The 18,249-nt window shown below is 42.2% G+C and overlaps 1 protein-coding gene across 1 annotated transcript in view; it reads right to left on the bottom strand.

Moving 5' to 3' along the window:
• CACNA1B (calcium voltage-gated channel subunit alpha1 B) overlaps nucleotides 1-18,249 on the bottom strand; it is a 313,074-nt gene that overhangs the window by 88,015 nt on the left and 206,810 nt on the right. The window contains 2 exon segments of the mRNA XM_009282246.1: nucleotides 11,963-12,069; nucleotides 17,271-17,338. Of these exon segments, the coding sequence (XP_009280521.1) occupies nucleotides 11,963-12,069; nucleotides 17,271-17,338 (175 nt within the window).

The raw sequence follows: 18,249 nt of genomic DNA, 5'->3' as shown, positions 1-18,249 counted from the left end.
GGCTCCAGAGCTGGAGGCAGTGCTCCAGGTGGGGTTTCACCAGAGCAGAGTAGAGGGGCAGAATCATCTCCCTCGACCTGCTGGCTTATCTGCTCTTTTAGAGAATTTGGAGAACTGCGGATACAGGACTTGCTGACGACAGGTAATTGGTATCAGCAGGAGGAAGAAGCTGAGATGCCAGAGGGGGACAGAGCTGAGCACCACTGCAGGTCTTTTGGGAGCCGCTGAGCGCGTGGGCATGCACGGCTTGGCAGCTGCACACCCTTCAGCTGGTGCCTTTGGACAACGTAGAGCCAGAAAGTTTCCAAGGTGTGTCTCAGAACAAAAGTTAGGAAAGCTCTAGCGTTCAGTTACCACTCCCATGAGGTGTCCATGGCCGCTTCAGAGCAGTAGAAATCATTACATGCTGCTGTTTAGAGTTTGAAGACAGCTGTGTCCCTTGTTTTAGTACAGCTCTGAAGTGATGCAAAGTTCACCCAAGCCAAAGCTTCCTGGTGTTAACGTAGCTAAAGTTTTACTGCTTTCAGCTTGAGTTTTTTCCACAAGAAGAACAGAATGATTTTGCTCAACCATAACTCACCATCCTGCATGCTGCTCCCTATTGCTCTAATAAGAAGAATTTCCTAATTGTTTTCGGTAGAAGTACATCACATACTAATCCCAGAAGTAGAAATATGAGGCTTAGCTTTATGCACATTCTGATCTTAAGAAAATGCCAGAAAATATTTATTCTGTCTCAAGTTATATTGCTACCATCAGTCACAAGATCCCTTTTCAGACCTCAAGATTTGTTTGGTATTTCAGTTATGAATTGTGAGCAAGTAATTCCATCCTCAGTAATAAATAACAGGGTGAGAGAGTTAAAAGTAAAACAAAAAAATGAAAGTTAAAAGCCACATCGCTATGGCCTAATTTAACAAAAAACACTGAGGTCAAATATGTGGAACCATTAAGTTCTCCTAAAATCCAGTCAAATTACTTTTACTTTAAATTATTTTTTTCCTCTGAAGCGTTCATGCCACACTCTCCAGAAGACATTCTGGCAATTACACTGCAATGGCCCAGACCAGACTCTGTCATGGCCAAAGTCCCAACGTGAGCTCCAGGCTTTTGATAAAAACCGAGACAAAACACATCAGGGAATGAAGTCACAGCCCCCTTTTTTGCACTATGAGGATGGAAATAAAGCAGATGGCCCAGATAATGAACATACAAAAGCAAGCGATAGAGATCAAGAACAACTTGGGTTCTTGGACAGCAAATGACAAAGTCATCCTGGTAGAAGATATTTAAGCTTTTTCATTTCCCTCTGTACTCTATCAGCTTGTCTACAGCTGGGTGGATGCAGCAGAGACATGCTGTGATGGTTGGGGTGGGAAAGAGCTGCTCAAAGAAAACCAAGTTTTGTTCTGAAAAAAAACCAAACAAAAATATCTGTGGCAGGTGCAGGTGTTCAGCACTTCTGGAAAAAAAATCCCCAGCTTGTGAAACACTGGCTTTTGCTTTATTTACCATTCTAGAAAATGCCTTAAGGACATGTCATTTTTGATGTCCAGGCAATGACTGACACCTCTGGATCCTATTAGAAATAAACAATAAACAATAGCAATACAAAGAAAACCTCAAGTTACCAAATGCATCATTTTGGTTTTCATCAGCCATTGCAATATAAGGAGGAGTCACATGAAAATTCAACATCCCATAACTCTTAAATACGTACCATTGGAAAAATACAACATAATTATTCCCTTAACTGTGTGTCATCACCTATGTACATATAAATTAATTGCCAATTTCAGAATGTATTTTAGATAAATGCTGATCTACTTAAAGAAATAGAGCATATCTGTATTTAATTACCTCTCCTCAGTGAATTAAAAATGGATTTCATACTTCTTGCATTGCTTGTATCATGAATTTGTTATAGCACAAAAGCCTGGAATCAGCACAGGAAAATGACTCACCTTGATTTTTCTTATTATTTTTTAAATTTATTTTTAAGACTCTAGCTCCAGTATTTTGTCCTTAGTTTCTTACCCATTTAGATTTTTTTTTTTAAGAAAAAATCAAAGAAATAGAGCATATCTGTATTTAATTACCTCTCCTCAGTGAATTAAAATGGATTTCATTACTGCTTGCATTGCTTGTATCATGAATTTGTTATAGCACAAAAGCCTGGAATCAGCACAGGAAAATGACTCACCTTGATTTTTCTTATTATTTTTTAAATTTATTTTTAAGAAACTAGCTCCAGTATTTTGTCCTTAGTTTCTTACCAATTTAGATTTTTTTTTTTAAGAAAAATAATCAAAGAAAGAATATGGGGGAAAAAACAACCCTCTCTATGTCAAAAGATTTTTGAATAAGCTTCGTTCTTTTCAGAACCATGGTTTTGCAGATCCTGGTTCTTACTGATATTAAAGGCACATGATATTTTATGCTGTTTGAGCAACCTAAGGGAGAAAAAGGAACAGGGATTTTTTGCACCTTTTAAAAGCTCTTTTAAATTAGTAGAACACTGTTCAACTTTCACCTGTGCACAAAAATTAGAGCACTTATCTTTCAGTATAATTACAGCAATAAGCACTCACAGTGGGTAGAAACAGAGTGATATAAAGGCATCCTGAACCTGTACTAATATTCATCCAGGGAATGGGAGTTCACGGCACCTGCACGTCCCTAAGAGGAGTCGTTCCAGTTTATCTATTTGAATTTAAAATAAAAACCACATTTCTAACGATGACATTTATACTGAGTAAATGACACCTTCAGTTGTCTTTACACTTCAGGGGGGCTTTACTGATGCTCTATGATGGCTGCTAGTTTTATATATTGCACACTGTTATGGGATCTAGTCATTTATTTAATCAAAACAAGGGATTTTGCTGGGGAAATGCTCTTTAGATACCCACAGAGAAGAAAATGCACACTCAGCTCAACTGTCAAAAACGGTCCTGGTTTGCATAGGAAATTACAAATTACTGCCCAAACGGTGCATAGAAATGTTAAAAAGGATGAGAATCCTCAGTTACAGCTTTCTGCAGTAAAAATTTATTCTGTTCAGAGAACAGATGTGAGTCATATCAGCAAAAGAAGCCTCTATTACACCGTCTCTATTGCTGGTGGGGAGTTAGCAACAGACCTCAATGGCAAACGCCTCCGAATGTGGGCAAATCCTCCTTCAAAGGGGTTTTAGTACCTGCAATTTGATTTCGTCTTTCTAAAAGGCATCTCCGTCTCTGGAAGTTTGGAATAGGGGCCAAATTCTTCATTCTTTCAGGCTTTATTCCTAATTGTGCAAACATTGCCTCGGACCAGTTTGGTGCAACTTCTACCGGAGTGAATTCAAGTGTTGGGGAGAAGGCAGCTCGGCAGCACCTCTCCTCCATCACCACCTTTAACCATCCCCTCCCTCCTGCCAGGGGTAAGGCAGGGTGAATGAGACCCAAAGGGCAGCAGACCTCTCTCCACACCTTTCTGCCTGTCAAGATGCCCGGCAGCCAGGAAATCCATTGGAAGAAATGAGCCAAAAGCTGCCTTGGTCTAGGCTACTCCCCTAATTTCCATTGTGCCTACCCTGTGAGATCTCAGGCCTTAGCACAGACTCGTCACACCTACTTTTGCTAGTCTCAAAAGTTCAGTTGTGGTCACAGAAGCTAAACTCACACATCGTATCAACATATTTTTAATAAAAACCTGTCTAAGATCCACCAGTGGACACGGACCCCCAGAACACACAGGGAAAAAGGAAGATGTCAGGAAGCTGGTGGAAAATCTCCTTTGCTTCACCGTGCCTTTGGTACCTGCTGTGGTGCACGTAAGGACAAATCCACGCGTGTTTGAATTGCACTTACTTGTCTCTCCAAAAGCATTAAAGAAGAAAGATAACGTCAAATAGTAAAAGTATAATCCAAAGCAAAGACACTAAGATGGGTTGATGAGAAGCTGATGAAGAGTTTTGTTGTATTAGTCGGCAGGGAACAATGGTATTTTCTACAAACCTGCATCGGTGTCAAAGCGCACCCGTGATTCACAGCAAAGCCAGCAAGATTTGTTTGTTAGGAAGTGCGTGGAGTGAATGGAATGCCTACCACTGTGTTCGCTCAACCACGGGTACATAGGAGCTTGCTGAGTGCCTCTTTTTTACAATATCTGTAGCTTTAAGCTCCAGCTCGAGAAGGTTAGAGAGCACAGGCATAACCAATGCTCTTATGAGTGTAAGTTTCCCAAGGATGTTTATGCAGAGTTTTCCGATTTGGTCTCTCTTGGGCCCTGTTTCCAGAAGTTTCTTTTAAAGTCCTCCTCCAGCTTTCATTTAAAGAGCGCACTCATGATGGGCCCCCATTCTCCTATTGAACCATAAGTGCAAACACTGGTGGAACATCAAAGCCATCAGCCCAGCACATAATAAACACAGAGAACAAAAATACAAGTGAGAACAAGACGAACCATCAAGACGAGGGCAGAGGGGAGAAGAGGGAAAATAGCTAAGGAAGGAACAAAGGAACATAATTAAGGGGATGGGAGAAAAACGAAGGAAGGAAGGGGGGGGGGGAATCACAGTCAATGTGCGAAACACTACGGAGTTGCTCACGATCAAATCACAAGCATTATATGGCAATGTCGCACACCTTCCAGTCCTTCCATCGTATGTTGGTCTGGAGGCTTTCCACAATGATGGGAATGATTTTTGGAAAAAACAAGGGGGGAGTGAAGGCATCAGGAGAAGGGGAAAGAGGGAGGCTTATAGAGAGATATATCATAAATCCATTTACTGAATATCATAACAGAGAGCAACTCACGGTGAATTTACGCTGGAGACTGACGAGCTGCGAGATACAGTACCTCGAGTTTGCTTTACAAAACTGCACATGCAAAAACAAAACAAACAAAGAAAACAAAAAGTGAGAAAACAAAAAAAAAAAAAAAGAAGATAAGAGAAACCATAAACGACATTGGGAGGAGACTCATACAGGCTGTGTCCTATCGAATGCAGACTGCAGCGTGCATCTTGGTAGGAGACTAGGCAAGCTTCAGAAAGTGTGGAAGCCACAGACACATCACCTTCTAGTTAACAGGGAAACAACCAAAGAATCAAAAACAGAACCAAAAGGGGAAAAAATTAAAAGGTGAACCAAAAGCCACACGATGATATTAGGACTGTATGCCTCCATATGCTATACTCACACAATGAAAGTCCTCCGCAGAAGTCATCTTTAGGACCTCAGCGTAGAGGTCTTTGTAGAAACAGGTGGTGATTGCTCTTACAGCTGTGCTGTAAATAATTATTTCCAAGTGGGAGGGGGATGCTAATTCCCACTCTGGCCCTGTGACACGAGGAAGAAGCCTTAGCACGGAGAAGAGCACGGGCTGGAGGGAGGACCCTGAGCCACATCCAGAGAACCAAAATCCACCTGAGCCCCAGCAGCTGGTACCAGGCTGCTTCTGCTCGGTCCCTGCCTCAGATTTGCTCTTCAGAGGCACCTACCTCTCTCCTCTGACAGGCACAGGGATGTGCCTGAGCTCAGACCGTCCGAATATGGCTCATTGTGTCTAAAAACCACAGGTCTGCTGCAGCTTAGGCAGGGGATTACACATTATTGAAAGGAACTTGTTTCAGCTCACAAGTAATTTTGTAGATTCTCCTCCATCCAGCGTTCGTATAAACACCGTTATACTTGGGGGGTTCTAAATACAGAAATCGCTGAATTACACAGAAAAAGAGTTTATTCTTCCTTTGGCAGGGAATATACAGAAAAACAGGATTCTAAATATCTTGATAGAACTTGTCTTGAGGCGCTAATTTTTTCATAGTTATAAACAACAATTTTTATAAATCTACATCATCCGAAGAATCCACCCCAAGACTGAAAATAAAATCCCTTCACCTCCTGAATTTGCCTTTTCAGTTGCAGCATTTTTTCTCCTGCTTCCATGAGAGTTTTAATGTTAACAATAAATACTAGCAAGCCAGAATGGCCAGTTAAAATCTAATGTTCTTTGGATATCATATAAGTAGAGTTTTAAATATACATTTACTTAAAATTTATGGATTATTCTGAACAGAAATGTTGGCCCAGGTAAAGTATATAACACAACAATCCAGAGGTCAAGCAACCTGGAACAAATGTAAGAGAAATTATGAAAGGCATTGTCAAAGTTTTGCTTGGAGCAAATAATCTGCCGAACAGTCAGGTAAAGTATTTTGCCTAGACGTCAGTATTTCTACATTTGTACCATGCCAAATGAAATGGGAGCAGGAGTCAAAGCGGGGTTGGCATGTTCTGCTTGTTTGCCAGGAAAATTATTGTTTCCAGGTTTCTCAGGCTGGGGATCCCTTTACTCTTTGGCTGGATGCTGAACCCCTAGGATGTCAACTAAAACCTGCAGAGAACAAGCCCTTCACTGCACAAATGCCTCAAGCATAGGTAAGAAATTTCTTGGGCAAAGCAAGTGGAAAACTTGCGATGGAGAAGAATGTACTGGGCTGCCCTAATTTACCAGAGAGTCAGCACCTGCATTGTGCAATACCTGTGGAAATTTTGCTTTTAATTGCTGAAAGCAGACCTCAACATCCCTCAGCAGGAGGCTTGAAGGAACCTTTGCATTTATCCCTGCCTCGTTTGGTGCAGTGCAGGACAGAGGACACGCTCTGATCCTGCCAAGTATCCTTGTAACTTGGCCAGCCAATATTATGCAAGTCCTGCAGCACTCCAGGTTCACTCCTCTGCTCCCATTGCCAGAGTCTGCTTTCTTGAAACCATAAATTTGACTAAATTTCTGCTGGAACTGCAGGGTGCAAAGCCACGAAGCAAAGATAGCCTCCTTTTCCAAATCAAAACGACGGAAGCACTTGAGCTTTACTCGCTGCTACTTACCATCCACGAGGGACAGAGTATAAAAGAGTGTCTTTAGGTGCAGCTGAGTCACTGTTACACCAACAGCAAGGGCAAAAAGGTAAGCTAACGGGAGGAATCACAGTACCTCACACATCAACACACTTCAGGGGAAAAAAGAAAGGGAAGAAATCACAAGCCAGCAAGAGAAAAAGAACACCTCTTCTAGTCTACACATCACCCAATACAGGACGTTTCATGGGCTGGGTGTTCAGGCACACTTCTTGCTGGGTCCTGTTGGGTACCGACAGCCCAACAGGGATTTAGAAACAGACCACAGTATTCCCAAGACAAAAGGAAAATATGGAGCCTCTGAGATGGAAAATGTCCTGGAGAAACAGAGCAACTCTCCCCCTTCATTCCCAGTCCTGTACAAAAGGGACAGACACCTCTGAGAAGTCGATGTGAAATGATGTGCCACCTGCATTTGCTCTTGGCACTTTTCTAATGAGTAGTCAAGTCGCTCACGACTGTTAAATCATAACAGGCAGTATCCACCTGTGGGCGTGCAATTAAAATGTAAACAGCTTTGAACAACCATGTGAGGGACCAGCAGAAACCAGTCAGAGCCTGGAAAGAGGAAGAGGTCTTTAGAGGTTGGAAGTTTGTCCTGGGAAAGCACGTGTAACTTTGAAAAATGGTAGTGGGCACTTCTGTAGACTGTGTTTAAGTCCGGTACCCACGTTACATGAACTGTCTCTGCCACTTTCTACAAAGTTTCATCCACAACATTCGGGAAGTTCTCCTCCAATCCAGAACTCGCACCCTATACATATGCTTAAATAATCTCCTTGGGTCTGGCTACAGCTGTAACCCATTACCACGTGGAATTAAATAAAACCCATAAGTAACAAAATGCAAAAAGTTTCACTCAGCATGACTTCAGCATAACTACTTAGCAAGTTCCCACAAATTTAGCATTTGCTTGCTGTTGCGATTGTTATTTTAAGAGTTTTCCCAAGAAAAGGTGAAGAGAGGCCACCAGAAAATACATGGGCTCTGGGTGCCAGCTGAGCTGCAGCTTGTGTCCTCTCCGGCTGGTCTGCTGGCCCGTGCTGGGCTGGGTGTGCTTATCACAGCCCCTTTTGTACGTGCCATTGGTGCATCACTGGCTGGAATAGAAAAGGCGGAGAAGGAACCCAAACACGGGGAGTTCAGGCTTCAGGTTAGGCAAATACAGAAAATAAAACTGTGTTTGTGCTGGAGTCTTCATATCACCCATGGGAATGAGCCTGATGGTTCTCCCTTCCACTGGTGCCTTTAAGTGGGATCACAAAGTGCTTTGCACATCCATCACCTGAGTAATATTCCCCTTTTCCTCCCTCCTCCATTCTTGCCACCAAGGAAGCTGCACCAATGGTTTGCCCTAAAGACCCGTTGGTCTGTACAGTCGCTCAGTTCAAGGGGCTGAGTGGTTTAAACGTTGTACGAAACAGAGGGTCTTAAAGACAATGCTGGGCAGACTGAACAAACCCAGAAACTCACCTCCAGAAACAACAAAGCAAGGAAAATGCTAAACAGAAAACAAAAAAAATGACAAAAATAAGAATGAAACAATGGACTCAAATTAAAACGCAATAACACATGTTAAACAGATACTCTGTTTTAAACCAAACATTGCAACAATGACAAACGTACCATCCTAGCTTTTAAATCCTGAAAAACCACAAAACAAAAAGGCCTGTTCAGGATAGAGTTCACCAGGTGAAAAAACAAACTGCGGTCAGACAAATCTGTTCATGTTAAGTCCCTTTGGTGGAGCAGAAGACAAACCGTAGAAATCCTGGGAGATCGATGAAGTAGGAGCTACAAACCGAATGCAGGTAGAATGTTGTAATAAAGCACTTTGAGTCAGTTGCAAGACAGATGGTATCTCGATGCCACTGTAACAATGAGTATATTATTAAAACAGATCCCCATGACACCATCGCTCTTCACCATCTATCAACCACAAAACAATTTGTGGCTCACGCAGCAGCCTATTGCACGTGTAAAGGTGAAGGTACCTCTTCGGACCCTCCAAGCAGGCTGACATGCTAAATAAGCAACCAGTTTCTTATGCCTAGGAAATGACATTTTGCAACTGATGCAATAAATGGAGCAGTTCCTGGAGCTCAGTTATGAAGGGAGGCTTGAATGGCAGAGGAGAGCAGAAGAACCGGTGCAGATGAACTGCAGGCACAGGAGCATACAAACCACAAGTGCACGCTGTATTTGCACGGGAAAAATGCCGGAGGTGAGGAGCAGATACAACACTACAGAGTATGCAAAGGCCTGGAAGGAGACTTAGGGGAAGATACACGCTCTCAGTCCTTGATGTAGGACTGACAAGGGAAAGAAGCAAAACAGCAAGCACAGCACCTTGCCGTTGAAACAGCAGAACAACCAATATGATTTTTCACCAGACTCAGCCCCAGGACGGCTTTATCACCTCTGTGGGAGGTGGACAAGCAGGCTGGAAACATGAACATCATGACTAAGGAAATGCAAGTCACGGTGCCCTCTGCTAACACCTGAGAGACCTGTTTTGATTGATGAAGGTAGAGAAAACATTGATGTTTTCAGAACATTGATCCGTGCTATAGATGCCTGTTGTTATAGAAATCCATTTTCATACGTTATGAAAATAAAATCAAATTCTAAAACTAAAAAATTATTCCTTAGGAGAAAATAAAAATGTAAACTGCTAGGGTAGACCCACCTTTGCAGCAGGCCTTTGGTAGCTCGGTCCCAGTTTTTCCCAGCCCCTGCTCACCACCCACTTAGGAGTACCCAAGCTCTACAGGCGTTTGCTTTTTGCAGTGATATTTCCATGTGCCAAAAATCCCATTTCCAAGCATCCCCAGCACTTTTTCATTCTCGGTATGTCCAGCTCTGAATTTCCTCAGAGGCTTGATCTGACAGGTCTTGCCATCAACACGGCATCTGCTCCATCTTCAGGACCACTTCATAAGAAATGCAGTAATGGGGTACATCTGGCTGTCAACCATGGGTCCCTATCATCAGCCCTACTGTATTGGATAGAGATATCTAAGGGATAGGTGCTGCAAACCTGCAAGCTGTAGCTGCTAAGCCCCTTTGGAGTTCGCTATGGATGTATTTATGTATTAAACAAATTGCTTTGGCGTGCATTCATTAAATATCTCTTGGATCAGCAGCCAGCAATCCGTGCATACGCCTATTTCTCTCTCGCAAAACATCTAACTTCTCCCTTGCCTTCTCCTCTATGTCATTATCCATTCAGTCGTCAACCTATTGACCTTAATGCATTCTTTTTCCAAACTAAAGTCCTGCGAGCTTTGAGAGTGGCCTTGTAAGCACCTCGCTGGCACTAAGGCAGAGATAACGAGAAGTCACACAACCGTTGTTAGATGATGGCTCCCACACAGCATGCATGATATTGCTGCGGTTAGTAGATGTGGAAGCAATCGACTGCACTTTCAGATGCGTTCATTTGTAAGCCTAATTATCTGCCTGTACAAATGTGGCAGGTAGGGATCTGGGTAGATACGATTTGAGGCAAAATAAGCAGAAATCCACAGTTTTGTACTCACTTTCAATTGTGGTCACAAAACTGGCCCTGTGATATTGAAAACCAGGTGAAAGCCTGGTGAAAAATCATGGAATAAGGTTATTTTAAGCAACGGACAATGTGGTGTGAAATCTTAGCTCCATTAAACTGGTTTTTTTCCGATTTCTAAGAAATCTTCACACGCACTATGCTTTTGATTAAAAAAGAAGACAATAAGCATCATTATCTTGGCATTTTAAAATAACAGTACCAGGAAATTCATCAAAGAACAAGAGCAAATATCCTCATTTGACTTCTTTTCAAGACTGGACAGGAAATCATTGTAAGAAAAGGATTATATTCAAAAGCAACAGACATGGCATAAATAGGAGCTGATTAAAGTAGTAATTACAAAATAAAATGGTAAGAATAAAATAGTCAAATTAATAATATTCTTTTCCTTCACATATAATGAACTGGCTCCATTTGGCCTATTGTCTGCTGTAGCGGATTAAACTCTCACTAACAAAGGTCTCAAGAGATTTACATTGAAGGAACAAACAGGGATCCTGCTGCATTTCAGATACTTCGGAATAAAACCGAACAGGAAATTTCTTTTTCTATGCTTGAGCTTCTCCAGCCTTTGGAGGTCTCCCCTGCAAAAGGGAGCTGGAAAATATCAGCAGCTCTCAGTAAAACACACGACCAAATTTTCTGATGCTGGAAGTCCCAATGCTAAAATTCCAGAAGAGGTAAATGAACCTTTAAGAAGAACATACTTTTAAGTAAGTCCATACAAGTCCATGTCTCAAACACAGGCCCATAACCTCATGCAGGCAGAGCTCTGCACTGACCTCAGCAACATCCAGACAAGTATTTCCACCTACATATCAACTTTTCACTTCAGTTTAGATCAGTGTATATGAAAATGTGGGCCCCAAGGCAACATTGTCTAAGGATTCTGGTATCACAGAATCTGTGCGTATGTCCACATCCACGCAGAAAAGCCTGCATCTGAAAATGCAAACCGATGTTTCTAGCTACAAACCAGTGACTGTTCACATATGTGATTTTATTCAACCCAGCACTCTTTCAAACAGCAAAGAAAGAGCATTCAAGCATATTTTTCAGTCTGCTGTTTAGGAGGATGCCTTTACACTTAAATTCTCAAAGCAGAGATCATTAAAGAATAGTTAATACATTATGTGCAAACATACCCCTTGAGAGTAAAAATCCAAAGTGAAATGTTAACACTTCACCTGGTGAAATCTATCCCAGGACAGCTTAAAAAAAATCCTTCTAAAATACAGTTATTTATAGCAAGGCAAAAGATGAGGCATTACAAAGAAAAACAAACTAAAAGAAATACTTAATTAAATTCATGGTTAAGCGATCAGCACTAAAGTATTCAGTCAACCTAAAGCCCTGCCAGTAACAGAGATGGTATAAAAGGGCTCACAGAGTACTATGGGATGCTCCACTTGAACAGACATATATCAACACTGAAAAACAGAAACCAAATGCTGAAGTTCCCAAATAATAAAATAATGCTTACGCGGCTATGGAAATGTTAGCTGCAGACATGGGGCTGACTTCTGCCACTTCCTTGGCCTTTTGCAGGGCGAGCTTTTGATTGGTGGCTTCCTCCATCTCCTCCTCGTCCTGGTGCAGAAAATCAAGAGAAATCAGAGCATGTGTCGCGTAACAACAATAACCAGAGCTCCGTGAGGCACGAGTCACACGTGACTGTCACTGCCGCACTGTGAGAACAGTGGAAACTCATTAAAATAAGGCAGAATTTCATAACTTCTTGCAAGGACCCCCTGGGTAGGGCCTTGGTGCCAGCAACAGCTGGTTGAGATGAGAAATGCAAGGTTTGGTCAAGTGCTCAGTGCATTTTTACCAAGAATCATCTTTACATCATCTCCCTCGCAAAGCTTGCTTACCTCTCTTGGGTCTCCTCTTACCACTTAGCGTTCGGGCAGGAGACTATGGCAGAGCAGGGAGAGACCTGACCACAAGTGTGACGTTTCTGGGGTGAAGTGAGCCCCATTTATCTCAGTCCTGCATGTGCAAAAACACTCTAAAGCCTATGTCCTAGTGAAATGTATGAGAGAGACTCCTAAATCCTTCATGACTTCTGGTCCATGTGACTTTTCTGAAACAATGGGTTTCAGGATTTGACTGGTGCTGCTCACACCAGTTTTACCCCAGGTATTTCCACTTATTTCAGTTGAATCACTGAGGACTTACAGGGTGAAAACAGAAAGGAGGAGTCTGTAGATTCAAGCATAGATCAGAAAGATGGTTACGTTCGTGCTTTCTGTATAACCCCAGATCATGTGGATTTTTAACCTCTGTTGGCATTGCAAGTTCCCACAGAGTATAACTGTGATTTATTTCCTCCTACCTGGTGTAATGACAAGAGAAATAGTGCTCAAATTCAAACTACAGGTTCTTAAGCAATGAGATGAGGGCAAAAGGCAAAGGAACAGCCTGGTTCATCTTCGATGGTCGTCTAGGTTAAACTTCCTTTGAACTTTCTAGCCAGTCAAATTAGATAGAAAAAATCATGGCAGGATAAACACGGACCCTCTGATGGCAATGTTAGCATCACACATATTCAAGGATGAGATCGGCAATGTTAGCATCACACATATTCAAGGAATAACCACATGTCAAGATGAGAGCCGTCACAGACTCTTCTGTCAAACTTTATGAAATGCCACGGGTCTACCTCTGCTGTTCAAAGGTGATGCTGTGAAAGAGTTATGCTTAAAGTAATGAAAGCAGACAGTAAGACACCTAGCTGTGAAATAGTCATATAGATTTATCCATCCTGAATACCATATGCATAAACAATTCCTTGCTCTGACTTTGGTGTTATTTGCTTAAACTGAACTAATTTTGAAACTGTTTTCCTTTTCTCCTTTCGAAGAAAAAAGAAACAATAGGAAATTAATCCAAAAAATCTGCTACCAATAAAGTTTCTTTTTTTTTTCCTTTCTAAATATCAGCAAATCTGTAACAAGTAAATTCCTACTGCAGTGAATGGAGAATCTGAGACAGGCCATGAAAAAAAGCCCTGCTGAACAATTATACAAAGTCAATATTTCTCAACTGCCAACTTCCAGTAAATTTATCAGTGATTTGGAAGTTTATTGTAAATCAAGGGTGTCTGCAAAATATGAATCTTCTGAGGATTAAGGCCCCTATTAAGAAGGCTTTTAAGGTTTTCTTTTCATTCCACAGGTATCTTCAAGTTGTTTCTTCTCTTGAGGCTGCTCTCCAGCAGTGTTAAAATCACATACATTCAAAGGCTCTTGATTTTTCTTTCTGTGCACCTAAAGCAGCAGGTGCAGTTTTTACCATCGCTTTAAAATTTGTAGCTTCAACTCCATTCTCCCCATTGCATCAGTAATTCTGCTGGATTCAAAAGGCTCTCAAAGTAACAGCAGAAAATACCCGTTGTCATTATAAATGCAGCCGTCCCTAACTCAGAACAAGCACACTCTTTAGCAGATGACTGCTTAATAATATTTCTGTAGCTCCTTCCACCCAGAGATTGCAGATCACTACAAAAATTAATTAATTTTTTGCCTGATACTTACACTGCGGGGTCTCACTGGGGCACAGACTCATCTTGTTCTGCTTGAAGCACGCAGGGGTGTGACGGTGCATGACTGAAACCAGCTCTGAGCTGCGACGGCAACATCCATCCATCCCACCTCCCACCAACAGCCCAGCTCTGGCAGCTCGACTGTCACCGTCGTTATATAGGGGCAAGCGCAGATGAAGGCCCTGCCTATAAGGATGTCTCTCTTCTGTGTTTCCCTTCTGTTTTCTAGAGCTCTAAATCTTCATTTAAACCCCACGGTTGATCACATGCTAAAACCCATCTTCGGTGCCACCCATAATGATGTGCATAGTTAACACTGACTGCTCTTTATTAAGTTCACCCAACTAAAGCCCTCTCCATTGGGAAGGAGGAGGAGGGGTCTTCATGGCTGTTAGACTCTTGTTTTTGTCACTCACTTCAGTCCATTATTTCTGAGGATTTCTCAAACTTTTCATATATTTTTATATAAAATTCACACATCCCTCCTGTCCCACTTTGCGTGTTTTTATACCGCTTTCTCAGGGACTGCTGGCAGTGGACAGAGGTCAGAGAACACACTTGGTGCTTTAGGATATTTAGGAAAATAAAGGGTCACCTGTGGCGGCTTTCATGCCAGTTTAACGAGGATGAAAAACGAACTGCTGTGTGTCACCGGAGACATCGTGGGATGGTCAGCGGAGAGAAGATTTTAAAAGCAAATTTTGGGGGCACTTTTAGATTCCACTCTGAATAAATGAACAGGAAGAAAAACCTGCCAATACATAGAAAAATCTAGAGGGTAGGCAACCAAAGAGATTCAGGACAGTTCTGAGAAATCACTAGAAATTAAGTTGGCAGAGTTTAAGTCAGTGCTAAGGGGGAGAGCAAGCACAGGAAGAGGAGGAGAGAGACCTGGGGAGGGAGAGGCAGAGGCTGGAGAACAGATTCTTTATATATTCAAGGCAAAGAAGGTGATTCTTTTTTTTTCCCAAAAAAAAAAAGAGTCATTCCAAAGTACTGGTGAGTTTTGTAACAGATATCGGATGATCAAGCTTAAGTTAAATATAGTTACAATTCTGATAACTTCTGTTACAGGTCACAAGGCCTAGCTAAGGCTACCGAGAAATGTTCAAATACCATGATAAAAGAAGTCCAAATTAGCATCCAGAAGTGGAAATGTTGGTTGAAATGTTTCAGTCCTGAAGGTTAGCTGGAAAGCTTTCTGTCTCTCCAAAACAGAGGCAGTTGCAAACTGCTTATGGTTTTCCCACATTATATGCAGTACTGATCTCGATTAGTTTTACAGTGTAAATGTCAAGAAAGTCTCCTGAGATCAACTGACTCCTGAGTAACCTAATTATACCTCCGGGCCATTTTTGGGTTTGCATGATCATATTTACTTAGCAATAAATCCCTCATTCTCCAGGTATGCTATATAATTGAATTACTTTTATCTTTTTCCTCTTCTTTTGAAAGCCCTAGTGATTTTTTGGGATCATAAATAAAATTAAAGCAAAAAAGAGTTTCTCAAGAAGCTTTATGATTTGGCAATGCTGCTGAATCCATCAATATTTAATTATACTTTATGAACATCAAGAAAGTCAGGGTTCTAACCATCCCAGTCAGCTGCTGAAATATTCACAAGAAAGCACTAAAAGTATTAAGAAAGAAGTAGGATGAGCTTCATTATCCAAGAACTGTGCTGGTCCTGATCCTCTTTCTTAACACATGCAAGGGATGCCCGTAAATGTCCTGAACAGGCTGGGAGGGTGCATGTCTCCGGGCTGGAGATTTCTGTGGGCTTTAGAAAGAACAGGAGCAGCTGAGCTGCTGTAAGGGAAAAACTTTCCAGAAGAAAACACTGAGAGCCATTAAACACAGCCCTGAGCTGCATTATGAGAGAGGAGGGATGCAGAACATGGTCTCAGAGACCTAGGGACATTTATTATACACCTGAGAGCCACCAGCCTTCTTGTACGGTCTGCGCCGAATGGATATCGGCTGTCAGGAAACAAGGCTCCAGTCAAATCTGGAAGCTGCAGCCAGTCATGCAGCTCCACAGCAGAAAAGGAGAGCTGGTAAAGACAAGCTCAGCTGCAACAGAGACATGGATTTTAACTGGGAATGGTTGGCTGCTTTGGTCTTCAGCAGCTGGAGCGGGGTAGGAAACTCCTAGAAATCCCTGTGTCCCTGAACTGTGGAGTTGCATTGTGTATCCATGAACTCCTGCACCTTTCTACAACTCTAAAAAGAGAAAACATCCTTGCCCACTGCTGCATAAGCACATGGTTAGTGATCCTCTTACCCTATAAGGAGTATATAAGCTAAGGCTTGTAAAATACAACTGCTAAGGTGGATACGGAGCTTCTTTTGCCACGAGCAGGTCACTGTGACTTATGGCGGTGGCAGCAGCACAGCAATGGGGTGTGCATGTTTTTATCCACTCAGTGAGAACAACCTGCAAATGTGCAAACAAAATCTAAGGCTGCCTCATAAATACAACTGAGTATGCTACAATGAGAAATCAAAAGTATGTAGTAATACGAATCCAAACTGCAGCACTCGCAATCCTTCCTGCGCAATACTGAGGCTGTAAGTTTTTCTCCATAGGGAATGCTCCAATATAAATCTGCTCATACAGCAGAGTGACATCGGTGTCATTTCTGTCTCTTGCCAGGACCTGGCTTTCTGCCTGTGCTTGGGCTGGAGCCTCAGATTTCTCTTGCACCTGGTGAGAGGCAGGAAGATCATAACATCTTCACTGAGTATTCACAATAGCCTCTGCAAGTTGTTTTCCAAGGAGTTGATTGGAGAATGTTAATTCTTTGATCCATCCCGAAACTCAGCAAGGTATGAAACATTAGTGTGAGACAGCAAAAACAGCAATACAACACCTGCGTTTCCCCATGCCTAAGCTTCAAGTCAGCCAAAACCTGTTAATTGCTTCCTCTGCTCTTGAAAACAGCAAATGCTATGAATGCCTGTGCACCTCCATGCAGCGGCGAGATGAGCAATGCCCACTGCCCACTCTGTGATAAAATGAAACTAAAGAACATGAAATAGTTCACTGAAACAAGCCTGAAATGAAACAAACCTGAACAAGAATAAAACTCCAGGTCCCTCTCTGCAATGCAAACTGGTAAATAGGGATACCGCATGAACAGGCTCTAGAGGAAATCTCAGGGTGTCTGGAAGGGTCGGTAACGCGTGCTTTAGATCCAGCAGCTGTGGTCTAAGTTTGAAGAAGGAGAAATCTCATACATACCTTGGTCAGCTCTTGGGCATTTGCCAGATTGTCAACAGCGATAGCCAAGAAGACATTCAGGAGCGTATCTTTTGGGGAGCAGCTAAGGAAAAAATCTTCACACAGCAGATAGAGTAAACTGTTCCCCTTCTGCTGCCACTACCTCTCTTTCCTCACTTACAATCATCGGTATATTATGGACTGACCCCTTGCACCACTGCTTTATCTTCATTTCTAACTCACCCCCTTCTGCTGGGAGCCAGCCTGCAGCGCAGCAGGTGCTGGACACCCATTTGTCTCTTCCCCAGCAGATATCCCTGGTGAGGATACACACACGTGCTGAGCAGATGGGCCTTACAGCGCTATAGGTGCAACCAGTACGGGACCACATGGTTGTCCTAGAGACACAACAGCCCCTGTTTTTTCATTCCAGAAAATCCACACCTACACTCCTGCCTTTACACACACACAGAGGATATAATCTTCATTTTCCCCTTTTGTTTAAAAGGACAACTGGTAGAGCTCCTGGAAATCAGTCATTTTAAAGCCAACATTTGCAAAATATAAACATATAGCTATATAAAGGCATTTGGGTACCATGAAAAAGTTAAGCTTAGGTCACTGCTGCATTACATACTGGCGGGAGGAAACTATCATGATGTATCACACTGAAGTTGATATGACAATTAGACGGCCACGGACATCCTCTATCCTGAATGCTGCAGCATCACACAGAGCACAGCTACATCCTGCCTTTACACACACACAGAGGATATAATCTTCATTTTCCCCTTTTGTTTAAAAGGACAACTGGTAGAGCTCCTGGAAATCAGTCATTTTAAAGCCAACATTTGCAAACATATAACATATAGCTATATAAAGGCATTTGGGTACCATGAAAAAGTTAAGCTTAGCTGCATTACATACTGGCGGGAGGAAACTATCATGACGTATCACACTGAAGTTGATATGACAATTAGACGGCCACGGTCATCCTCTA

The sequence above is a fragment of the Aptenodytes forsteri genome, unplaced genomic scaffold (assembly GCF_000699145.1).
Source record: "Aptenodytes forsteri isolate BGI_AS27 unplaced genomic scaffold, ASM69914v1 Scaffold325, whole genome shotgun sequence".
Lineage (NCBI taxonomy): Eukaryota > Metazoa > Chordata > Aves > Sphenisciformes > Spheniscidae > Aptenodytes > Aptenodytes forsteri.
This window is presented reverse-complemented; position numbering and strand designations above follow the sequence as displayed.